Source organism: Ambystoma mexicanum, chromosome 5p (assembly GCF_040938575.1).
Source record: "Ambystoma mexicanum isolate Mex_15411 chromosome 5p, UKY_AmexF1_1, whole genome shotgun sequence".
NCBI classification, from domain to species: Eukaryota; Metazoa; Chordata; class Amphibia; order Caudata; family Ambystomatidae; genus Ambystoma; species Ambystoma mexicanum.
The window spans coordinates 1,227,973,754-1,228,000,571 of record NC_090930.1 but is presented as its reverse complement, the minus strand read 5'-3'; the positions used below and the strand labels follow the sequence as shown (position 1 = coordinate 1,228,000,571).

Here is a 26,818-nt window from a genome sequence, read left to right as displayed (position 1 = left end):
TTTATTTTCAGAAAAATACAAAAATATAAATATACAGATATAAAAATATTATGAATGAACAAACACAATGACATTCTTTAATTCAATAAATATGGCAGCAGTATTAGTCATAGATGTTTTTCGAAGTACTATAGGTTTCTTTTAGTTGGTCTTTTCTTTTTGCTTGTTTTCAGCTTGTGTGTTTATATGTACAATATCCTAGGTTATAATGGAGCTGATGAAATTCCGACAAAAGCAAATGAAATGTAGAAAACAACTTTTCCATCTCTTTATTATTAAAGGCACAAAAAGCCTTTTCAGCATTTTCTCACTACTGATACATCTTTTTTTTGTCCTTTTTAGGCATAAAGGGTGATGTATTTTTGCTTTTATATAGTTAAGCCATTCATTTGGATTTACAGATTAAGTGAATTTTTATAACAACACTTACATTTTTCTTTCTGCGAGAAAGAACAGGTCACTTAATCTAGTCACACTTTACAGTAAATACCTGTTATTTAGATCACATTGTAACATCCAATAGATGTATGTATCCAATAGTTTACCATAGCACAAAAAATGTAGATGCAAAACCAGTGTAGTAAAACCAGTTGTCCAAATAGTTCATAACGGTATTAAATGGTCCAAGAGTTCAAATCATTGGAGCGATTGTTGTATTTGCATCAACAATGATAAGTGCAAATTCATCTCAAAGGTCTCTATCACTGTCATCTCCACTATACATATCTGCAAGCTTCTTAAACCGTGGTCCCCAGTCACTGAGGAAATCATAATCCTGGGTTCCATCAGCAGTAACAGATTCCAAAGAGCTTAGCGAATCTGCTACAGACTCATTTCCTTCATATGCATAGGTGGCTAAAGAATCGTAAGGGGGTGCAGTGGGATCCATGTCATTTTCCTTTAGACGCCGATGGATGAAGTCTTGCACATCGATATTTTCCCATATAGGTGCAGTCCTCCTGATCTGGAATATTGTGTCTGGGATTATATCTCTTCTGGCCTTATTGTCCTCTCTGGCTTCGGGATTCCGAAGTGTGCCAATGTCGAAGGCCTGGGTGTCTTCCTCTCCACCACCTTCATCATTGTATGTCACAACGTTGTCCCGCACATCATCTTTTGAAATGATCAATGGTTCTTTTTTCCTTTGCCTTTTCAGTGCTGCAAACAGCACTACTAGAACTGAAAAAAGAGAAATGTTTTAGTGACCATTAAAAGCCATTTAAAAAAATAATAATAATAATATTGCTTAAGGAGTGTGAATTGGGCAATTTTAATGATGGTGTGAAAATAAAATTATAGACTATGATGAAGGACGTGGAGCTTTCTCTTAGCATAGGACCTCTTAAATGTCACATTTTCAGTGATCTATTATTGATTATGTATTCATGTTGCATATATGTGAAACGTATTATATAAAATGTTTACAATTGCATAGAAACCAATACAGTTTACACAATTTCCACCCAAACCTTTCTTTTTCAGAAGTGCGTTTTAAAGCAGCCCGCTACATGTTGTGATAGAACATTTGAAAAAAACACAGCTTTTAATACATGTTTTCTTTTGATAACTTTGGAAAATGTTGACATCTTTTCAGCAGATTTATATTGAGGGAAAATACAGGAACAACAATCCAATTTAAATAACAAAGTGAATGTTTATGTACCATATTGTCAAGATAGGATCAAACTTTGGAGACATTAATAGAATCTACTGAACATAATTTCTAAAATATCATGTCATTGCTACTGCATTCTCAAGCCAAGCTTGTGGGGGGAACACAAGTCAAGAGAGAGGCTTTAAAAATATGTGTTGGTTGTAATTTGCAGAAGAGGGAGATACCAGTTTAAACAGAAATGCAGTTGAACATCAGATAATGACATAAAATGAAATAAAGTTATATGAGGAAGACTTAGTCAATTTAACTAGCATCATATTGAGGTATGCGCTTGTGAGCTTAAAATGTGAGGCTGAGAGAAGGGATACTCTTCAAGGAAATCAATTATGAAATATGTTGCACTGCGATGACATGTTTAGAAAATAGAGCATTTATTATTACATTTATTCAGCACACTGAAATATGTAGCTGCTGCCAATGGAATATGTGAGCAAGAATATTGCAGTGAGCTGTTATTGGACATTGTGAACACATGTTGAAGGTAACAAGAAAGAAAGATATTGGAAGCAACTACTGAATACATTTTGCGAAATATAGAGATATTTGCTTCATCAAAATACTTGGTTTGCAAAATAAAAGTTATTTTCTGTTTTTTATGTTCCCAGACTGCTACAAAGCAGCCACTGTGCTTACTCTATTTAAGAAATCATCTGCAGAACGTATCAACCCTGTCAATTAGCAAACTTCATAATCTGCCCTCAATCCCAGATACTTGAGAGGCTGGTACTCTGTCAAACAATCTTATATCTGGAAGCATATGGCCTCAATGAGCCTCTTCAGTGTGGGTTCCACACTCACCATTCCACCGAAACATTTATCATATCTCAAATGTTCTCATTCCGCCCCACCAAATGAAATTATCTTCTGCTCTTATGCCCCTTGCCCTCTCTAAATCTTTGAAACTATTGGCCCTTCATCTTTCTTCTCTACTCATTCTCTCCTTGCCAGGTTAAAGCCATTACCTCAATTGCTTCTCAGCCATCTGGCTGTTTGCCAAACATCCATAATTGCCCACCTCATGTTCTACCTTTAATCTTCTTCGCAATGTAACCTTATATACACATTTTGCTTCTCTTACCACAAGTTTGTTGATGACACTCAGATAATGTTCTCCTTCAGAACCTTTCCCTGTGAGCTCTCCTCTAAAATCCCTAACTGTCTAACAGCTGATCAACATTGGGTGGCACTCGATTTTCTCATTCTGAACCCTTCAAAGATTGAAATGTTCTACCTACTGGTCTCCTGTATCCCCCTTAACTCCTCTCATCTCTCTACTTTTCCCCTGACTGAGTCAATGTACCCTCCATTCCTCACATCTTTGGGGTCCTCTTTGGCAGTGACCTCAAACCTGAAAAGTCACCATCTCCACTGCCACATCTGCCAGAGTAATTCCCACATTTTCTTTTTACCTTCCTTACATCTAAGAATGTTATCCTCACTGTTGTCCTCAGCTGCCTTCATTACTGTTCTAGCCTACACTTGGGCCTTCCCCCTTACTCTTTCACAACACTGAGTAAGATCATTAATTGTGCTCTTTGCATCTTCTTGCTCTTGTCACTTTGTGCTAGTTAATCCATTCAGCAACTTTATCTAGGATGCATGTTCTTGCAGTAAGGCTGAGTTACAGGCCTGGTGTACACATACTTCAAGTGTCTCTTGGAAAATTAAAATTGAATGTTTGGTATAATGATTTGTTTACTGTGTCACCTGATCCTCAGCCTGTGATCACCTGTTTAAAACAGCTACCATAGAAAAGAAAATTGGACAATAAATGCACATGTTTGTTTCCTTTTTCTTACATGTCTGGTCTTCACTCAGAACAGGGCAAACATATGTGGATAAGGATGAGGTCTTCAGTTTTGACACAAGGAGATCAGTCCATTTCATGAGAGCTGGTGGATAGAACAGACAAGGTGTTTCAAAAGGCGAGTTGGGGTGACTGCCACCACAGTGTAGATATAATTAAAAGACTACCTCAAGCTATGATTTTACAGCGATTAGATAGAAGTAGTCCTTCTTTCATGTTTACTCTGATGACTGGGAAGGAGACTGGTGCCTGCTGCTAGAGTGAGGAACAGTAAGCATGGCTTGGGCAGTGGTAGAGGCAGCTTCTGATGGCAGGGAGGCAAAGGACTCCTGAGGTGTCCGAGGATTCTAAATGAGTGACCATCACGACTGGTCAATATTTTCCATGGAGGGGCATACATGTTTGTCTTACTAAGCATGAGCAAGTGCAGTGCAGATGGCCAAAATAATTAAGGGGGGATCAGCGTGGGTTTTCCTCATAGAAAATAATTAAAATAATGTTTTGAAATGGTGCATTTTACATCACAAACATTTAGAGAAAATAGTTAAAAAGCCAAACCATGTACTATTGGTACTCTCGGGTAACATGAACAATCCAATAAATGTCATGGTTAATGTGCACTCAGGGCTGGAGAATATTTTCACTGGAGGGGCCTAAATATTTCCCACAATTATTGGGAGTGACCAAAGCTCAAAGTAATGTAAGCTGCTCAGGGGGTTGGGAGGGTTCTGCCTCCTAGAAAAAGTTTATAGTAACGTGTTTAAACAGTGCATGTTTCCCTATATTTAAGAAAGGGGACCCTAATCATCCCGCTAACTTTAGTCCGATAGCACTTATGGATGTGTCGGCCAAAGTTTTTTCCATCCTGTTGCTAAATCATCTCCAAGCATTTATAGAGGAGAATCATATTTACTTGAAGTTCCAAACAGGATTTTGAAGGAATATGTGAACATCTCGGAATGCACTTGTAATAACACATATTTTTGCCAAATCTAAAACAGCGAACAGTGGACCCATCTATATTGCTGCATTAGATCTAACCAGTGACTTTGACACGGTAATAAGGGAAGTATGCTGGAATAAATTACTGAATCTTGCCTTTCCAAAGAGGTTTGTACAGTTGATTGTCTTGCTACACATTGATACAACCTTTCAAGTTAGAAGCACGAAATCTGGCACTCTCACCCTTCCGAATTTGTCTATGACTAGTGTAAAACAAGGCTGCAACCTTGCCGCCACCATGTTTAATTAATACCTCTGTCACATGGATAAGCTATGGAATGAATCTGGTATGTATCCGGTTAAACTTGGAGGGCTAACAATACACTGGCTCTGTTTTGCTGGTGACATTGTGTTGTTTGGCTTACAAAATAAGTATATATACAAATTTATACAGTATAAATACATTCATCCAAATCGCACATTTTGATTTTTCGTAATAACAAGAAAATCAAATCTTATTTTTGGCATCTGGAAGGTACAAGAATAGAACAGGCTGATACAATATGATATCTAGGCTATCCTCTAGCTGAAGTAAACACAAATAAATCATAGGAATCATACTTAAAAACTAAAGCACGACCCTTGACATCAATAATGAAAGTGATATTTAGTAAGTATTATCAATTTTCAATGCTGCCGCTAATTGACTTTTATCTACTAAAGGTTGGACCTATTTTACTATGTGGTTTGGATTTGTGTTTATTGGATGTGGATGCTTTGTTAAATAGGATTCAGGGTAATTTATGGAAGAGTACTTTGGGTTTGGCTACTTCAGTATCAAACTCGATAGTCCGACAATGGGAATTTCCTCCTTGGCAGCCAAATGGTCATGGCGCAAATTGTCAAGATACGCATTAATTCTGCTACCACCCCGAAATTCACTCTTCCATGATCTTAATTTGTTAATGAGTGATGGTTCCCTTGAATCTATGGAAAGGTTTAAAAACCACATGAATAACATCTTAGATAATATTGATTCCTCAATTGAAGACCTAATGTTAACTCTACCGAAAATCAACTATAATCTTTAGGATCTGGATTGGTCTCTAATAATAGACCAGAATAAAACATATAAGACCTTTGTTGAGTACACATCACGATCAAGGAAGAGGGAATTGCGTTTGTAATATTTAAAGAAATGTCCATGTAATTAAGTCAAAAACCTTTATCTGTGTTTTAAGCTGAATCAGTTCAAGACATTAAAATGTATTCAAAGCTGGAATCAGGTTAAAATTGATAGAGGAAATTTAAGTTGTTGTTTCTGTTTATGTGGAACACAAACGGAAACCTTGAAATATCTGTTAGTTTATTGTAAGACGATAGAAGGAAATTATTGGGAATATATGCACCACAGGAAACGGGCATATCGAGATGTACATTTTGGAAAAGATGTATGTATGGTAACAGTGTGTGGTTGATCTTAGCGTTGGCACGTATCCTCTTGAAAATCGAGGAAGAAATTTTAACAAAAAATGAACAAATGGGTTTTGAAAGATAAACAACAGTGTGAAAAGAGTATACTAAAAGCTTCACCTCTTCATTGAAGGTAGGATGATGCATTGAGGGAAGTTTAAATGAAGCAAAACTAATGTCTTGTATCTATGGTGGTTGAATAGGAAAAGTGACGATACAGTTTTGGATGAAATATTTTGAAATGTAATGTACAGTTGATGTAAAGTGTAGATGGAACAAAGAATGCACATTTTGGTTATAAAATCGATTCAAATGAATTGTATTAATTTTATGATGAAAAGATATGTTGTAAAGTTTTATTTGTAATTATAAACTATAAGCAACTTTTTAATTTAAAAAAAGTAAAAATACTGTGCATTTTTCAGTACACATTTTGGCAGAAATGTATCAAAGAGCCACACAATTTACACTTAGTTCTCTAGTACAAACTATGAACACATTATAGTAAATGCCATGCTGCCAACATCACATCGGAATATTTTGTATTTTCATGAGGCCGTTGCCCCAATTGCCCCAATTATACTCATGTCAGTGATGGTCACTGTAAATCTCTTGCATGAGGCTGGTGCTGCAATCTGTCTATGCTAGTAATGTTCACTGTAATTTATGTGGAAAGCACCAATTGTGTTTGCTGTAACTTCTCATACAATGAGTGAGCTTCTAGTGTGTTTATTCTAGCAAGTGACTTATAGTTTATAATACTGATCAAGAAGCATTATGGGTGCCTTACTCCCATTCTTAATGAAGTGGTATTGTTGTCACATCAGCCAGCAATTATGTCTTGCTGTCTTCTTCCTGAACACTGTCAACAAAGTAGAAATATCTTGCGTAGATTCTATTTGAACGGCAAACTGAAATGCTCCTTGGTTCTTGCAAGCAGCATTACCACATTTAGTAGACTAATTTTCTTGTACAGCAGACAGTCCGTAGATATCAAGTTACTAACAAATCCATTGCACACTGTATAGTTTCATGCATTTTAGGGTGCTCTTATTTCCTTTAGCCCCAGGCTGGCAAGGGCAGTCATGTTCATCTGTTCAGAGCACAGACACATTATGTTGCTTTTCCGAGCTCTGTGCAGTAGAAGAAGATCTAAAAAGCAGCAAATTGGTCCCGTATTCATGCCATTTACAGTGATTTTTCTCTGTATTCTAGCTTCACAGCTAATGCTCAGTTGGGTAGTCTGCTTTAGTCAAACAATTATTTTTCTGGTCTAGTCACCTTTGTAGCTTCCACGCTTCTTTCCTTAACGTTGTTTCATTCTCTCGCCACAGTAAAGAAGAAATGGTAAGGGAAGAAGGAGTAAGTACAAATTGATCAAAGCTGTGACTATTGTACTCCTATTCCACACTGTCATTTCAATATGTTCATTCATCGCTGTCTGCTAGGCAGAATCAGTTCATAGTATTATCCTTGTTTGTGTAGTTCCAGCAGTAGGCAGTGATAAAGCATAAGTGTGAGGTTGTGTGTATGTGGGCATGTCTGCGCACCTGCACTTAAAAGTTTCTTTTTCTTTTTTTTTTTGTTTTAATGAAGTCTACTGTAAAGAGGCTTCCGGCCCATTCAAAGGAATAACATCCTTACAATATGGATAGTGTTCCTGATAGGATTTTGAGGAGTGAGTATTGTACTCCCTATTTTTAAACATTGAGAGCAAATGCAATTTCAAGGGAGCAAAAATGAATGTTCTCCTAGAGTAAAATGTATGTGTTATCCAGACGATGCATGCAAAAAAGTAACGTTTTGCAAATCATTCTCACATGACAAAAAAGCAGGTTTCACTCACAATTTACAGATAAAGCAAAGAGTGCAGTAGCACAGGCATCCAAGCAAACAGATGGGAACTAACACTCTAAACTTCCCTTACATGTAAAGAATCTCAAGACCAAATGCTGGCTGAGCAGTTATCCTTGCATCTCTCAGAGGTCGGTAAATTATCAACGGAGCCATTAATATTTACAATGCTTACAAGTTGAAGGACGTTTGCATGAACAGTTACATAAAGTTAAATACCTTTCTGGATTACCTCTGCAGGGCATATCTTGCTGAGTTTCTATTTCAGTTACAATGTAACCAACATTGTTGTTTGTTTTGTCAGAGCACTGGAACAGATTGGGGAGTCAAGGTTTGAATTGTACTCTTGAAGATCTGAAAGTGGCTGTGAATATGTGATCGGTATAATGGCAATCACTCAAACTTGAGCAAGGGACCTGCTGCCGCTGACAATTTACGACATTGGCTCCAAGTTCAGATGGATGGATGTTCAAAATAGCCATTCCATACTCACCTGTGCTTCAGATAAGGTTTGAGGCAGGAGTATTTTACACACTTTTTATAATTAGAGTGTAAATGCAATAATACGAGTAAAGTGATTTTCCTTCACAAGAGTGTAAAATGTATGACAGGCAACCAAAACATGACTAAACTTGAACATGAATAGAACTCATTAGAAATAAAATAGAGTTGTGTAGCTAAGCTGTCTGGCTTCAAATAATGCATTACATTTGTGGAAAGCCTTATCCTGCACATTAATGTCGATGGACATGTCACATAGATGCATCCTGATGATAAATGCAGGCAGGCAGTCAGAAAAATACTTTTATGCAATACAATTCTCTAAAAAATGTTACAAAGGATACTTCCCAATTACTACTAAGATTTCCATCTTACTACTGACTGGACCCTTAAATGCTAGGAAAATAAAGATGCATGCATATATATCTCTACAAGCATCTACCCACACAAAGCACAGCAGAAGTTGAACAAAATGAACCATTTGTTATATCACTGTGTGCTGTCTCTCTCTGAAATGCTGGTTGCACACAGGTCAGAATGTAAATATCCTGTTTTCAGCCTGGTTCTCGGTACCCTGCTATTTAATCAAGACAGATGCAAATCACGATGTTCTGGGTTCTCCCAAGACACTTGCCCTGTGTTCTCAAATACATGCGTAAATGATATGCACAGAAGATAAAAAGTGTTGTATTTCTCCAATTGTAATGCGTAAAAAGGCCTAGTATGCTAATCTGAAGGCCTTGTATGGATCAAAGGAAACTATAGAACATGTACAGTAGCCATTGTAGCCATACCACATTCATTCATGTGCACATTATTTGTGCAATTTTCCTCAATCTCTTTTTCACTAAATTTGTTTAAAAAATGTATGCAATGTGTTTGTGGGTAGGAGGTGCATGGAATGAGGGTAGGGGCATGCCTGGGTGGAGACAAGGAGTAGGAGTATAAATTAAGGATATTAGGGGCACCCTTAATTAAAAAAAAAACAGTTCAAGAAAAACATTTCGAGGAATACTTCAATGAACAAGTAAACAATAAAGTGAAGACAAAAACTAAACATAGAAGCCATTCTAGCACAGAATCTGTACCTTGATCTGTCAGCACCATATTCCCTCATAATGGTGTGTGTGTGCACTCTACGTAATGTGTGAATGTGATGACAGCTTTGTCATCACTATCTCACATGCAATGCAGGTACATGAATAAAGACGACAACAACAGCGATAATGACATGTTTTTCATTGCATAATCAGTATTCATTGATTTCTATACAACTAACGGTTCCAAGAGAAAATAACTGTGAAAAAACCTTGATTGCCATACACTGATTTCCAATATAGCTTGTTACTTTTTTGTATGGGGTATTTTATTCTATGCACATCTTTTTTTCACACTTTCACTTCTAAACATTCCCTTTTTAGACCCCCTTTTCCTGAATGTACTTTTCCTGCATTCCCTCTTCTTTTACACATCATTCATTTAGGTGCTCTTGGTGGTATTTTACCATCCCCAACCAAACTAGAAGTGTTAAACACTGAAAATATTTGTGTTTTTCTTATTGACTTGCCAACCCTTTTCTTAACACGGAAATACATGATGAAAACATTCCTTGATGTGTTTTAATCATTACATTACATTCAGTATTATTTCATTCATACTTTCACTAGACATTAGTATAAAACTGCACTTTTGAAGAAAGTAACATTGCTATAACAAACAGACAAAATGTATTAAATTCTGTCTGAAGAAATCGGTATGCATTTCAATTATAATCTTACTTTTACTTTTCTCATTTTAAATAAAATTCAAACAAACCCTTAAAATAACATATTGAAATAAAAATAGAGTAAAGGCCAATGAATACATAATAACAGCATTCAGATAAGCATGTTCTTCTTTCAGATAATGCACTCTCATATTTTGGAAGTGAGTAAGACAATGCTCAAAGGATGTTCCTGTTGTGCAACTCTAAGCAACATGAAGAAGGATGCTGTTACCAATCCACGCTGAGGTCCCATTGATAGCTCTTTATCCATAATCACTACAGGTCACAAATTTAAAACATAGCTTCCGGAAAATCAGTCACAGATGTACTGCTCAGTGAGGAACAGCAATATCACCATTCCCAGATGTGGAAGGTGGTGATCACAGAGTAGGAGTTGCACATTTTAATACGTTCTGTTTTACTTAAACTGCAATATGTTACAAATCATCAACTCAGATAAAAAAGGATAAAAGTATCCATCAGCTTGCTCGCATAGTGCCTCACCTCTCGCAATGTTTTCCACTGGTGTTAAATAACACAGACATTTGATTCCTACTACTTACGGCATCATATATTTTGTTGCATAATAACACATGCTTTTCAGTTTGTATAACATTCATTCAAAATAACTCCCCATGTCCTTGCAATGCCGTTTTATACAAAGCAGCATGATTTTTTTTTACAAACATGGGAGTCACATCTTTCTCCTAAAAATTAATTCAACTATAACATGCCTTTTGAAAATGTCCTTTTATAGCTGTCTTTCATCCTGCACTTGGATAATATAGTTTATATAACGTAATGTGTCAACTAGGTGCACCCTTTCCATGCATTTATGTAGCACAATTCTTTTCCTGAACAAAGTGTATTTATTATTACTTATTTTTTTTTACTTCGGTCAAGGATCAATAATTCTATTCAAAATCAAATAGATGTATGCAGCATTGGCTGATGTGCCCTTGCCTCAAAACTCTAAAAATAGTTCCCTTTAGAAATCTCTTTAATATACATGATGGGAGTTCAAGACCGTAAACAGCCCATCCTCTGATGTTTAATTTCTATGAGGTAGGATAGTGGAACAACTGCACTCCTTTGACATATAGTGCCTTAAAAGTCATGTAGGGGTCAGAAATAAATCGTGTCTGCTTTGTGACTGTACTTGAGAATGTTTCCACTATCCAAAAGGGAAGACCGAGAAAGCAGGGTCAGAAATGTCAGAGAATCCATCTGTGAATCGGGGATGTGATTATGCTTTCGCTAATCTTCTGTCTAAAAATGTTTGTTATGAATAGAGTTACAGGGAAATAGAGCAAGTTAGCTCCTTCAAGTATCTGGATCACCATTAGCAACAAAGACTCTGCCTCGTTTGTGCAACATCCTAAAAAAGCGGATATGTTGGCTTCACAGGTTTGCGTACTGAAGAGGACATTTTGAAAGTTCTCCCTGAAACCTCTCATTGACTTTTATACAGCTAAGGTTGTCCCAGTCTTAACATATGGGGCTGAATGTTTTGCAGAGTTACCATCCGCCGTATGGTGTCATATGGAGGGTGCTTTTTGGAAAAAAGTACTAGGGCAGCCTCGATCAATTCCTATACATGTGGTTCAGAAAGAAATTGGATTGTGTTTGTATAAAGCGGCTGCTGACTGGAAAATCTCTGAGCCTGTTTCGCAAATGTAGCTGTCCGAACACCCCATATATGATCAACAAAATTAGTAAGATGCTGGGTCTTAAGTCAATTACTTATCTGAACTCCTGGGGAAGCCATGCAATTAAACTACTGGAAGATCTAACCTGTTCAGCGGATGACTTAATATCCAACCCGTCTAGTGGTAAAACTAAATTATTTGAGGCTGATTGGATCCAAACCATAAAAGATGTGGGAAAGTTACAAATCCATACGCAACTGGCAAGGGAGGTAAGAAAACAAGGCACAATTCAACTATATTTTCAGAAATGTACAACCCCAAAATTAAGGTCAACCTTTATGAGATTGCGATTTAATCTGTGCCAAACCAACAAAATTAATATGGCTCGAGCTGGCTGCAAATTCTGTAATAACCAAGAAATTAAAAAAAAATCTGTTCCATTTGTTTGTGATCTGTCCATATTTTGCAAAGCAGAGAATGGAGTATTTTGAGCGATTTGCAGAAAAATTTAAAAAGCTATCAATGGACGATTGGTGGCAATGGCTTATTGGTGGAACCCAAATGTTACTACTGATAGCTCTGGTACAGTTCTAATGGAAGGTGCTTGAACCAAAAATGGTGAATCACACAGGGCTAGGGGCCCTTAAGACTTGGCAAAAGTTCTAATAGCAGGGAGAGGAAGGATTTAAGTAACATGAAGTTTCTAAGACAATTTGGAATTTTTAATTAAGGATAAATAAATCCGAACAAAGCAAAGAAAATCCTACAAGAAAACGATTGATTGAGCCACAAGATGCAAAGTGTTGATACTGCGAAAATCCCAATCTAATTGAATCAACTAGGCACCTGGCATTATCCTGCTGTAAGAATATTTAGCAAACAGTACAGAGTACAGCACTACTGCACAAGTAGCACATTTTTTTTTGCAGCACCACCACCACAAGGGTGCGGTGCATTGCTATATGGGTTAGCAGATTAACAAGGAAAGACAGGCTATTCAGTCAAAAACGATTTTAACATATAAGATGCAAATCTATTTTTACAGTTAAAAGCACACGTGCTCATTTAAAAATGCACACTATTTTTCACCTGAAATGCCTATGGTGCGAGAGACACATTTGAAAATTAACAGCTAACCTATTAACCATTAACCTGACTAATAAAACCTTATTTAACATAACCCACTAATAAAATGTGTTCTCCACTGCAGAATTAGGCATACTCTGAAAACCATTTAAATGTGTGTGCAGATTTTTTTTTCTTCTCTTCTCTGCCTGATTCTCCGTGTTTTTGTGCACAGTAACTGCAGGAAGAAGGAAGTCAGATTTGCAACAATTGCAAATGTATAAGCGAAGCTATTGTTGAAGAGTAGGAGGATGAGAGATGATGGATTTCATTGGGACACGTCATACAGAGGGCTGAGAGGAAAGTTTTAGTGGGCAGTAACGGGGAAAAAGACAGGAGACATTTTTCTGCACTACTGGAGAGAAGACCTGGCTGTGGGGCTCCTGACTAAATGCAGATTCCTGTGTCCTGCTGCAGTCGAGATTGGGGAGAGCTGAAAGAAGGACCTTTCCACTGGCTGAGGCATTCCTATCTGCAAAAGCTGAGAATTCCAGGCAATGACCCCGGTTTGAGAAGGCAAGCGTTCCTTTTTGCTGGAGTTAATCCAAGGGAGCCACATTCACAAAGAGAACAGCCAAAGAGAACAACTAAAAAGATAAGGTAATGAGAAGTGTGGGAGCTGAGTGTGTACGGTAATATGCAGTCAGTGTAGGATTCCTGTGCGTGTCTTAATCAAGTGCTAATGTTGCAATTTGAGTTCTGTTCTCCGCCACTCTCTTTGCAGTGTGTCACAGACAATGCTTTGACTGTACCATTTTATTTCTGTAAAGAATGAGATCGTATTTAAATACAACTTTTATAATACAGAAAAATATTTGAAAACAGACGGGTGATGTTTATTGTTTACCATTACAATGCTGATGATGTGGGGAGATTTTTAAACAGTGCAATGGTCATTTTAAGACAGATGTGTGCATGTCAGAATCAGTATGAATAATTGTGAGTGACTGTAGCATAGCTCGTTGGAGGTACATGAGCCAACGGGAAGAGAGACTCTCTGAACATAGCTCCCTACCGTATATAAGGTAGTGGAAATTACCACAAGACTACCATATATAGCTCTCTGTCGTAAATAAGTCAGTGAGTTCGCCCATGGTGGCACACCAACACTATCACTGGAAAATGTGGTATTCCTAGAATGCAGGTCTGAGGTCTCTCTAGTGATCACACGAAAAATCTAAGCAAAGATAAGGGATTCTGGACATTGGGGCCACAAATAAAACAAGGGAATTATGCTCACCAAAATACCACCAACCACGTATACCAAATATGCAGGTCTGGGTGCTGAAATAATGCATGTCCATTGTATTATTGTTGCACATGGCCAAATCTGAATACAAAGAGTGATTATTGCTAAGTTATTTTTCGGCGGTAATAAAATACCGTTAGGCCCCAAATCTCCACAAAATACCCTACATATTTATGGTGCGTTGCAGGCCGGGAAAGTGATCATAGAGTACCTACTGGGCGTGGCAAGCGTGTCTCACACTGCCATTTGCACATTAAAGGGAACCCATTTTATAATAGCAGTGTGCCACTAAAAACGAATTTCAGAATGTCACAAAGGGAAACCACATTCTCAGATCTAGTGCAATATTTAGAGGCAAAGTTATTTGCACATGGGAATTGGTCTTCGAATAGCACGTTAGAATGGAGTAACCGCATTCAGGGTGAGGTGCAGAAAGAAAAACTAGACAGTATTTTTGCAGAAGGCAGCATAATTCAGGTCTGCCTTACAAGATTATTGAATGCAGCCGATAAAAGTGCAGAGAAAGACTGTTTAATACGGCTATGCGGCAAAATATGGTTTATTTTAAACAAGTCCCTGCGAATGCAAGAGAATGATACTCAGCTAATTAACAGGTTAAAGACTGAATTAGAGGGGGCAAGTAAAAATCAGGAAATGTTGAGAGCAGAATTGGATGTATGCCAAAAAGACATGCAATTAAAATGCAGAGACTTTGATACTCAGTTATCCAAAAGCAAGAAACAATTTGAAGATAGTGAGCAAGAATTGGCACACTTAAAAGCCTTAGTGGATCACATTAGGCAGGATAAAGATGAGGTTGTTTCAGAAATGCAGATTTTACAAAAAGAACATTGTGAAAAAGAAGGTGATCTCCAGAGTGCAGAACAAGAAATGATTAAAATGATCCAAGAAAGAGACAAGAGAAATAAAGAGTTCAATGAATGCCAAATGCAAATGTGCGAAATGCAGGAGGTGATTAATAAAATGAGTGATGAAAATAATTATTTGCATGATGAAGCCAACAGACTTCTTAAAAAGTGTAAGGACTTAGAACAGCAAATGTGCATTCCCAGGTCCCAGGAGAGGCGGCAGGGTACCACATTCAATGGAGTGGAGGTGAATTCTAGCTCTGCCCAAAGAGCTAGTGCCCCAGTGACTGGGCCGGTGACTGAACTTGGTTGCAGCGCCCTTGGGGGATTTGATACTCCCATTGGGGGCAGTCACCAATCTCATACACCTGAAAACAGGATTGACTCACAAAATAGTGCAATTCCATGCATTGCAACAAGTAGCCCCATAAAAATAATGAAATCCATTAAAGCCCTGATCAAACCATTTAAAAAGGGAGGTGAATGCTGCATTGAGGATCACTTAGAAGCGGTGCATGACATTTTTAAAGCACTCCAGATACCTAGGGAACAGTACAGACAATATTTTCATTTAACTTTAGATGCCCCGACGGCCAGCATCATAAGGGGATTAAATGAACAGCAGAATATGACATGGCTGGAGTTTGAAAAAGAAATTAGGCGTCATTTTTCTCCTTTTCAGTCATTGCAGGAGGCAAAGAAAGTCGCGTACACAATTACTGCTGGACCTAATACATCCCCTCGCCAATTTTTACAAGACTTAAAAAGAGCATTCTCTAGCTTTGATGTATCTTTTGACTCAAATTCCAATGAGTTTAAAACCGCATACTTCTATGGGCTACAGAAAGACATCATATCCCAATTGGTCCGTGAATTTGACCGTGACAAGTCCCTTGAATGGATTGTACATCAAAGCACAAAGCTATATGAGGTACTCTATTGTCAGGGTAGAGAAAGTGATAAAATGAAAGATACTAGGCCTAAATCTAAAGAACCCTCAGCCACAGTAATGGAAATCAGGTCAGCCAAAATGTCCCTTGAGTCTGCTCAAAGTCAAGGTAAAAATAATGTGACACCTGAACAAAGGGGTAATCAACAAAGATCGCCATTTCCTGTACCGATGTTCCAATCACATGATCCTAGTAATAGAGAGAGCTACATCAGCCCTAGGTATCAAGGGGACAGACCCCGGGTAGGATATCGGCCTGATATGGCAGGTATGAACAATAACCAGAGACAAAATCAAGATCAAAGAAATGATGGTCCCTACCAGTCATTGGGGACACAGAGCAGATTTGATCCCAGCACCATGATATATGGTAATCAGGATAGGCCCCGATATGTGGATCGATTTACTGATAATGGAAATCAACATAGGGGCCAGTACCCACAATCTGAGAGACAGGACATGAGGCAAAACGTGAACTACAATCCACGCCAGTACAATGATTCCCCACCAGGGGACTATAATCAAAGAATGGGTGCAACCCGCTCCCCTCCACAAATGAATCAAGAGTTCAGAAACCATCCCAACCGACATCAATCACCTGAGAGGTATCAGAATAGATCCAATCAGGGGGAAAACAACCAATATCGACCTAGGCCACAGAAAGAGGATCCTAGAGAGATGGAAAGGTTCCAGTGCCTTGAGGCCCAAGTGAAAATGTTAGCTGAGCAAATAGGAAATCTCTATACAGCGCAAAAACAACCTTCCAAAGAGGGGGCTGATGGCCATAGCAATGACCGGGGGGCTTCCGAAAAGTGACTAAGTACTCATGATAACTGGAGTGCCAAAATGACAGATTGCTCTGATATAATTTTGCATAACGACTCTGAGATGCCTAATGGATTAAAAATGAAAGTACCAGTAAATGAAATTGTGATAGAAAGTGCAAATACTTCTAAAAAAGAGGTACGGTTTAACTTAGAGCTAAATAAAACAGTAAAGAATTGCACAAATGAAAAAGAAACATTAGGAATTCCAAAAGAACAAAGGAACAGATTTAAGAAAAATGACTCATGCATGGGGAATACCAGTGAACAGGGAGTAAGTGGGGATGCCATAGCTCCTTCCCTGGGCAAGCAAAACAATGACCAAACACAGACAGAAAAAGGAAATACTCACAAGGAGGGTACAAGTCAATCACCTGAAGAATTATTTGAGCCACATATTTTTGAAGAGGCTGAAAGGGCTGGTATTACACTAAATGATCACAAATGCACAGAATTAAAAAATGACAAATTGCTGAATGATGTTGTTACACATGTTCAGTTGGAAGGTTGTAATGTGGTCTCTGATGTTACCCAGATGGATGGGCGAACAGTGGCCACACTCCAAAAAACCTCTGAACATGGAGAAATGAATAAAGTCTCTCGCGCAGAAATGGGTGAAAAGGAGGGAAAAATGTCTTTCCATTTACCAATGTGCTTAGCCAAAAGTGAGAAAGATCTGAGAAAGGTGAGCCCTGAACTCAGTAAGAATTCACACTTCTTATGTGTATTAGAGGAAGTTGAGGACAGATATTATGCACCCATCACTGTAGAAGAAAAGTGCCACACCTTTGCTATGATTGACACTGGCGCACAGGCCACAATTATGTCCAAGGAGCTGGTAAAGAGTATCAATGAAGGGAGGCCTCCACAGAGTCAGATCACAGTGAAGGAAAATCAAGGCCCAGTGCATAACTTTAATGGGGAGGAGGTGCCCATCATAGGTGTAACTGAGGTTGACATAAAAATAGGAAAGCACAGAATGAAACAAGAGGTATTGATCACATCTATTTGTGAAATTCCATTTCTGATGGGGACAGATTGCCTGAAAAGATTGTCTCCTCTCATAGATGGGGTGAATGGAGTGCTGTGGTCCTTAACCAAAAAACCATTGAGGCCTAAGAAACTAAAATCACAAAACAGCAATATAAATGAATGTCACACCGTTACCAAAACAAATGATGCTTTGGAGGTATATCTCCAGAATAGCTGCATACCTAGTGTCACTGTTATATTAATGTGTCAAGACAAAGATCAGAGCGACAATGAAAAACTACCTGTACAAATATACTTGGACCCAAGGAAAGATTGGCAGACTGCCATAGATGAGCACACATTACGTTTCTATTTAAAAGAGAAAACATGCAAACAGAATATTGTTCCTAAAACAGATTCAGAAAAACACATTACCACTCTGGCAGAAATACACATGGAAGATGAGCAACCATGGGTTCATGTTGGTATAAATGATTATCTTAAAACAATAAAAGCCACTTTAGCACTTGAACATGAAAGGAGTTTCATTAATGAGAAATTGTTGCAAAAAATTATGGAGAGGGAAGAAATCCCGAAATTTAGGATTAAAAACCAATATGTTTCTGGGTTGGACAGTCCAGACTTTGAAAACCGAATTGCAGGCAGATGCATGCTTAAAATTAGCATTGGTCAGAAAACAATTTACCATATGGATAGTGAGTGGAGCACAAAATGAATTTTACATGGGCAATGACATCATGCACAGAATGTGTATGGTGTTAGATTTCCTTAATCAAAAAATATGGTCACGCCTAGGTGGGCCGGCACCTGAATTTGAAGACAAAAGAAGGGCTTATCATTGTGCACAACTGGTTCCTTATGCCATCGAATTACAAATAAGGAAAGATACTATTATTCCTGCATTTACAAAACAGTTTGCAATAACACTGAAATGCAAAAATGGGCAGCAGATGAAAGGCTCTGATGCATTTGTATGCCTGAATGAAGCCATAAAACAGCAAGGCCTGGATTATGAATACATTCCATTGGTAGACATTGGTGAGGGATCTGTAAAAATCATGGTAAATAATAAAGGTTGTCAGGATATTCATTTAGAGGAAAACTCCCCATTAGGAATGGCCATACAAAAATCACATTATACGGCAGATTTAAATAACATGGTGATTGGGAATATTCCTGAAAAATATGTAGATGCCAAGGGTGAGTTGCCAGAACACCTGGACTCTCAGCCCAAAGGAATATTTAAAATTCATTCTGTGTATCCTTATGATTCAAATGAGACAGTGTGCTGCCATCAAGAGGATTGCATAATATTTAATTTAAATGAAAATGAAACAGGAAATCAGCCCATTGAAGTGGAAGCTGATATGCCAAAATATTTAAAAGTGGCAGCTCTACAAAAAGATACAGCCACACAGTTAGAGGAAAGCGCTGAGATTCCTTTACCAGAAGAGTTTCCAGAATTTTCCAGAATGGTAGAAGAGCAGATCTCCTTAGCGGATGCATGTGACAGCGATGAGGATCGAAACAATCTGAGGGAAATATTTAAGGAGTTTAAGGATGTATTTGCAAAAGATGCTTATGATTGTGGTTTAACTGATTTACATGTGGCCACACTACCAGAAGGTTGTAGCAGAAATCCAGTGTTTGTACGCCAGTATAGACTACCGCTGGCATGTTTAGAATCATTGGCAGAGATTATTAAAAATTTGGAATCACGGGGAATAATCAGGCCCATTCATAGCACATCCAATACGCCTATTTTAGGTGTGTTAAAGCCAAATGGTCAATGGCGGCTGTGTGCAGACTTAAGAGAGTTAAATAAAAGAGTACCAGTATCTAGATGGCCACTACCATTCATTGATCAGGGCCTAGCTCAGATACATGGTTCAAATGTATTTACCACGTTAGATCTCACCTCTGGATATTGGTGTGTGCCATTGGCAGAGGAGATACAACACTTATTTTCCTTTACATTTGACAGGACTCAATATGCCTGGCTTAGAGCTCCGTTCGGGTACATCAATAGTGGGAGTGAATTTGGCATATTTTTGAGAAAGGCCATGCCGGATGCAGCGGAAAGAGGAACAATAGTTTATGTGGATGATGTCCTGATAAAAAATTAAAGCCTTAAAAGCCATTTTGATGAAATAAGACATGTACTTGGCCAATTGCAGAAAGCAGGCGCCAAAGTATCTTTGCAAAAAGCACAATGGTGCAAGAAAAAAGTGAACTTTCTAGGGCATGAAGTGACTGAACATGGGCTAAATCCACAAAGGAAGAAAATAGAGGCCATACAAAGATTAAAAGATCCTAAAAATGTGAAAGGAGTAAAAAGTTTATTAGGGATGACAGGCTATAACAGAAAGTTCATTGAGAATTATGCAGAAATCACTCAACCATTGACTAAACTGCTTAAACTAAATACTCCCTGGAGATGGGAAAGAGAGCAGTCTGATGCAGTGGCTAGATTGAAGGAATGTCTTGTAAAGGCACCATGTTTAGCATACCCCATACAGGACAGGGATTTCTTTATAGAAATAGGTTTTTCTGAACATTGTATGTCAGCAGTGTTATCACAAAAACACGATTTGAATCACAAAACCATTGCATATGCAAGTAAGGCATTTTCCCAAGTTGAAATGAAATTTAATGAATGTGAAAAGGCCCTATTAACCACTGTGTGGGCGCTACAACATTTCCGCCCCATTGTTCAGGGAGAAAAGGTGATTATTGAAACAAATCATCAACCTTTGCAATTTTTAGAGAGTAAAAGAATTAGATCAGGCAATCTAGCGCAATCCAGAATCACTTCATGGACGCTGGCATTACAAGGTTTTCCCGTAGAAGTGAGATATGGACAAAATAAAAAGAGCCCAATTGCTCAAGGGTTAGCTGACTTACATGACTGTGCAGCTGAACAAATACCAAATGAAATGGAAGTGGAAACTAGTTTGCAGGAATTTGAACAATCATCACACAAAGCTTTTGATGAAAAAACATGCAAGGATTTGCCAACTGTATATGTGGATGGTTGTGCTTTTCACATTGAAAATGACAATAATAAACAATTAGTGGCAGGAATAGGAAATGTCTGGTTGAAATGTGAAGGCGTTCCTAGTATAGGGATGAGGATTGGAGATAGGAGCAGTCAGGTGGCGGAATTGGCAGCCATCTATAAAGCAATTGCTACTGCAGTTGATAAAAAGTTCAGTGAAATTGTCCTGGTGACTGATTCTGACTATGCACGGAATAGCTTTGTGGAGTATTTGCCTGGTTGGAAAGCAAGAGGCATGGTTACATACAACAAAAAGCCACTTAAACATGGAAAAATGATACAAGCCATAGACAAATTGGTGTCAGAAAATAATTTAACAATATACTGGAGAAAAATTCGTGGGCATTTAAAAACACCAGGAGAGGATAAGGAGGGAAATGATAAGGCAGACCATCTGGCTAAGATTGGGGCTGTGATGGGAGAATTGCTACCTATTGATTATTTAATGGGTGAAATACAAATTGATGCAGTCACACGTTCTAAAGCACCAAAGGAGGTAGATCAACCGGTGGTGCAGTGGAGTCATGACACGCCAGACCAAGATTTGATTGAGGCACAAAAGAATGATCAAATTTTGGGAATCTATTATAATCATTTGATAGATCCTGAACAAAATCCTGTAACAGAAAAAGATTGTATGGGAAAAGAAGAGTTGAGGGTGTTATTAAAGAACAAAACACGAATTAGATTACAGGATGGGCTCATGATTAGAGAGTCCATAACAGGGCAAATACAGTGGGTAGTACCCCTTTCATTCAGAGGACTAATGCTACACCATGCATATGATGCCATAACTGCAGGCCATAGAGGTTCACAAAAAACATTAGAAATACTAAAAGATTATGCTTACTGGCCACATATGTCCCAAGATGTGGAATTATATACTAGAGGATGTTTAGTATGCGCCCAATTTAAACCTGCTTCACCAATGCATAGAGCACCATTGATGAAAAGAGGCCTAACTCTCCCATGGTCAGATTTGCAAATAGACTATGTAGGTCCTTTAAAAAGGTCGAGCAGGGGACACCGTTATATTTTGAGTGTGGTATGTTTGATGTCGAAGTGGATTGAGTGCATTCCTGCACCAGATTGTAGTGCGCAAACAGCAGCCACATTACTGGTGAACCATGTGTTCTCAAGGTTTGGGTTGCCACAAAGAATTGAGTCAGACAGAGGAAGTCATTTCACAAGTTCTCTAATGAGTAAGGTATGGCAAATACTAGGTGTAAAAAGGAAACTACATATCGTATATCGGGCGGCGTCTTCAGGTACAGTTGAAAGAAGCAATAGGTCTGTTGTGGATATTTTAAAGAAATTTGTGGCAGAAGCAGGTTCCAGCTGGGATTTACGTTTACCGTTGGTTCTGATGGCAATCAGGTCGACTCCTGCCAAAGCAACAGGTGTTAGCCCCCATGAGGTCTTAACAGGTAGGAAAATGGTGTTACCACAACATCTACTATACAGAACACATGAGCAAACTCTTGTGAGTGCATCCACAGTTCATGAATATATTGATGAACTGAGGAGGCATTTGCAACATGCATTTGCTTTTGTGCAGAGAAATCTGGAAAGAGCTGCTGACAGTGCAAAGTCATATTATGATAAAAAGACATCAGTAAAGGAATACAGTGTAGGGGATCAGGTGTACAAGTTTCATTTTGGAAAAAGTAAACAGAAAAATTCTAAATTTCTAGCGGCCTGGCAGGGGCCATTTCGAATTATAGATAAGGTCTCTCCTGTAGTGTATAAAATTTTGAAAAATGAAGGTGAAACAGCAATAGAGCAGTTTGTCCATGTAAATCAAATTAAACCATGCCATCCCAGACATGAGATCAGGCAGCTTGAGCATGTAGAGACAGATAAAGTCCCTTGAACAAAAATGGAGAAAATAAATGGGTACAATCAGGAGGCAGTGACAAAGAAGTTAAAAAGTTGATTGTTATGATGGCACATAAACACTGTAATATATGTAAAAATATATAAATAAATAAATAAATAAATAAATAAATAAATGCACATATAACGGAAGCTCGTGGTTGGTGTGCAGAGAGAAAGTGTATTAAATATTGAATGCTGTTTTATATATGCTTGTTTTCTTTTAACTTGTATTTGATTTCAGAAAAAAAAACAAAAAAAAATATAAACGAAATATTTTTACCAAGCATGTTTTATTTTTGGCAAAAGGTGGAAATTAGTATTGTGCTATGTACTTAATTTGTTTATTTTCTATTTTGATTTAGACAATTAACATTATTTGGTCGGAGGTTCCGAGATCAGAGCCCACGGGAGAGACGATGGAGTCCTGGAGTCCCCTGGATGAAGACCAAAAGATGCCTGCCTCCAGGTGGAGGTGAAGACAAAATAACCGGGATGCCAAAAGAGATGCCTACTGTGGATTCAAGATTGCCAAGATGAAAGCGTACTTGAATGAACCGAATAACATCGCTGGTCGGGACGTGTCAGAAGCGGACAAGAGTACTGACATATGGAGTTCCACGTATTTATTATTTTAATTATTTATTTTAATTTGTTATATTAATTATTTGTTTTAGTTAGTTGTTTTATTTCTTTGTTTTTAATTGACTTGGAAAATCTAAACTTAAAGTAATGCCACTTCAACTGAGAAGGCAAATGTGGAACATTTTATGAACTGATGGACTCAGATGAAATGTTGATTGCAAATTTTTCATTGATGCACATGAATATTCATTTTGCTGGATTGCTATATTGTAAAAAAAAAAAAAAAAAAAAAAGAACAAGTTGTTTTTAGGAATTGGCTTGGATTATAGCCAAGTTCTAAAAACAAAAGGAGGGTATATGTAAGAATATTTAGCAAACAGTACAGAGTACAGCACTACTGCACAAGTAGCACATTTTTTTTTGCAGCACCACCACCACAAGGGTGCGGTGCATTGCTATATGGGTTAGCAGATTAACAAGGAAAGACAGGCTATTCAGTCAAAAACGATTTTAACATATAAGATGCAAATCTATTTTTACAGTTAAAAGCACACGTGCTCATTTAAAAATGCACACTATTTTTCACCTGAAATGCCTATGGTGCGAGAGACACATTTGAAAATTAACAGCTAACCTATTAACCATTAACCTGACTAATAAAACCTTATTTAACATAACCCACTAATAAAATGTGTTCTCCACTGCAGAATTAGGCATACTCTGAAAACCATTTAAATGTGTGTGCAGATTTTTTTTTCTTCTCTTCTCTGCCTGATTCTCCGTGTTTTTGTGCACAGTAACTGCAGGAAGAAGGAAGTCAGATTTGCAACAATTGCAAATGTATAAGCGAAGCTATTGTTGAAGAGTAGGAGGATGAGAGATGATGGATTTCATTGGGACACGTCATACAGAGGGCTGAGAGGAAAGTTTTAGTGGGCAGTAACGGGGAAAAAGACAGGAGACATTTTTCTGCACTACTGGAGAGAAGACCTGGCTGTGGGGCTCCTGACTGAATGCAGATTCCTGTGTCCTGCTGCAGTCGAGATTGGGGAGAGCTGAAAGAAGGACCTTTCCACTGGCTGAGGCATTCCTATCTACAAAAGCTGAGAATTCCAGGCAATGACCCCGGTTTGAGAAGGCAAGCGTTCCTTTTTGCTGGAGTTAATCCAAGGGAGCCACATTCACAAAGAGAACAGCCAAAGAGAACAACTAAAAAGATAAGGTAATGAGAAGTGTGGGAGCTGAGTGTGTACGGTAATATGCAGTCAGTGTAGGATTCCTGTGCATGTCTTAATCAAGTGCTAATGTTGCAATTTGAGTTCTGTTCTCCGCCACTCTCTTTGCAGTGTGTCACAGACAATGCTTTGACTGTACCATTTTATTTCTGTAAAGAATGAGATCGTGTTTAAATACAACTTTTATAATACAGAAAAATATTTGAAAACAGACGGGTGATGTTTATTGTTTACCATTACAATGCTGATGATGTGGGGAGATTTTTAAACAGTGCAATGGTCATTTTAAGACAGATGTGTGCATGTCAGAATCAGTATGAATAATTGTGAGTGACTGTAGCATAGCTCGTTGGAGGTACATGAGCCAACGGGAAGAGAGACTCTCTGAACATAGCTCCCTACCGTATATAAGGTAGTGGAAATTACCACAAGACTACCATATATAGCTCTCTGTCGTAAATAAGTCAGTGAGTTCGCCCATGGTGGCACACCAACACTATCACTGGAAAATGTGGTATTCCTAGAATGCAGGTCTGAGGTCTCTCTAGTGATCACACGAAAAATCTAAGCAAAGATAAGGGATTCTGGACATTGGGGCCACAAATAAAACAAGGGAATTATGCTCACCAAAATACCACCAACCACGTATACCAAATATGCAGGTCTGGGTGCTGAAATAATGCATGTCCATTGTATTATTGTTGCACATGGCCAAATCTGAATACAAAGAGTGATTATTGCTAAGTTATTTTTCGGCGGTAATAAAATACCGTCAGGCCCCAAATCTCCACAAAATACCCTACACTGCCCAAAACTAATGGAGAAACGAAAGCTGTGGTTGGGAGACTTTGTCACACGCATTACCGCAGATACAGAAGAAGAATACTGGGAGAGACTGATGACAGTGGAAAAGCTGGGAAAAACACTCCAGGTGCTCAAATTTATTGAACATCTTTTGGTAAGGAAGACGGAAGATTGACCGGGCGTCGACCAGATGGACAATAGACCTGGCCAATTACAAAGGTCAATTAACCGATCAGCCCAACTGAAACTCATCTCTATGGTCTTCCTACCCTGTCTATTATGTTCCCTCCATTAGGCCAGCAAGAGGGGACACAAATTTAGACGGACTAAGATGGAGCCTTGCTTTTCTTCTTTCTTTTAGAAGGATGTTCTTTATCATCTTATGTTAAAGGTTAAGAAAATTTTAACCATAAAACATTAAATAAAAAAAATTTAAAAAATTAAGGATAATGGATTGACGATCGATAAGGTTTCATTAACAGCTGGCTGATAGACTTAATATGGTCGCTGTGCAAGGATAATATTCCTCTGTCTTTATTTTTGTTGCTTAAATGTTTAATCGTACCATGAAAAGGCAAATACAAAAATAAACATGAATAGAGTAAATTCATGTGTAAAATACATGAGTACAAATTGTACACATAATGTTTACTCTAGTACAAATTGTATTCATTTGTATAGTAGAGAGGGGCATGGAATTGAATTACCATTTGCACCACTGCCAATCTTTCCACCATAGACATGTGCAAGAATTTACAACAGCATGACATTTCCATGCTGGTGCAAATGCTATGGATTCGTCTGAATTTGCCAGATTTCTACAACAAACAGCAGTCGGATTCCTTAGGAATATATTTCAAATGCTGCCTGCTGTGCACAAATGGCAGGTAGAATTTAATCAGTTTGCACTCTGAAGTGCAAAAAGAAGAGTTACAAGTGTTTTCCTCTACTTTTTACCCCCACATTTTGCACTTGCAAATGATTAAAATTGCAAAGAACGTGCTTGAATCAAAGTGCAAACGGAACAGGTCTCCTTCATGCAATTTATGCAAATTAAAGTGACCTTCATTGTCCTTTGCAGAACAGCAGCAGAACCAGCACATGCTCAACATAACTCTGTAGTTGAGGTCATTTACTTTAGAAGACGACAATGCTCACATTTGGAAACAAGTGCATGTACATGCTCAGAGTACAATCATTGATCGATATTTTTTTGTGTTTACCATTCCTCTATTTTAACGAACTTAGTTACCATTCTATATAGAGGGTTTGGCCCTCATTACGATACCGGCGCTAAACCATGGCGCTATTAGCACCTTGGTTGGTGCCGGTATCGTAACGTGTCTGCCTGGTGAAATGGGGAAATACCACCCCATTCCAAGGTTGGCGGGGCGGTATTTCCCCATTTCACCATGGCCCTTCCCCATTCCCATTTTTGCCCCATAGGGCATAATGGGAATGGCGAAGGCGCTAAGTACGGTACCGCAAATTGCGGTACCATACTTACAGCGAAGGTCCCTTTGCGGGTCCCTACTTTAACGGCTGGTCTGGACCAGCCGTTAAGGTCGGGTCCTGCAAAGGAACCT

At 38.3% G+C, this 26,818-nt stretch overlaps 1 protein-coding gene across 2 annotated transcripts in view; it reads right to left on the bottom strand.

Moving 5' to 3' along the window:
• Positions 1-254: 254 nt before the first annotated feature.
• LOC138481513 (cadherin-9-like) overlaps positions 255-26,818 on the bottom strand; it is a 1,092,027-nt gene continuing 1,065,463 nt past the window's right edge. For both annotated transcript variants that reach the window (XM_069613698.1, XM_069613699.1), the window contains one exon: positions 255-1,179. In XM_069613698.1, the coding sequence (XP_069469799.1) occupies positions 689-1,179 (491 nt within the window). In that variant the 3' untranslated portion in view covers positions 255-688. The remainder of the gene's footprint in view (positions 1,180-26,818) is intronic.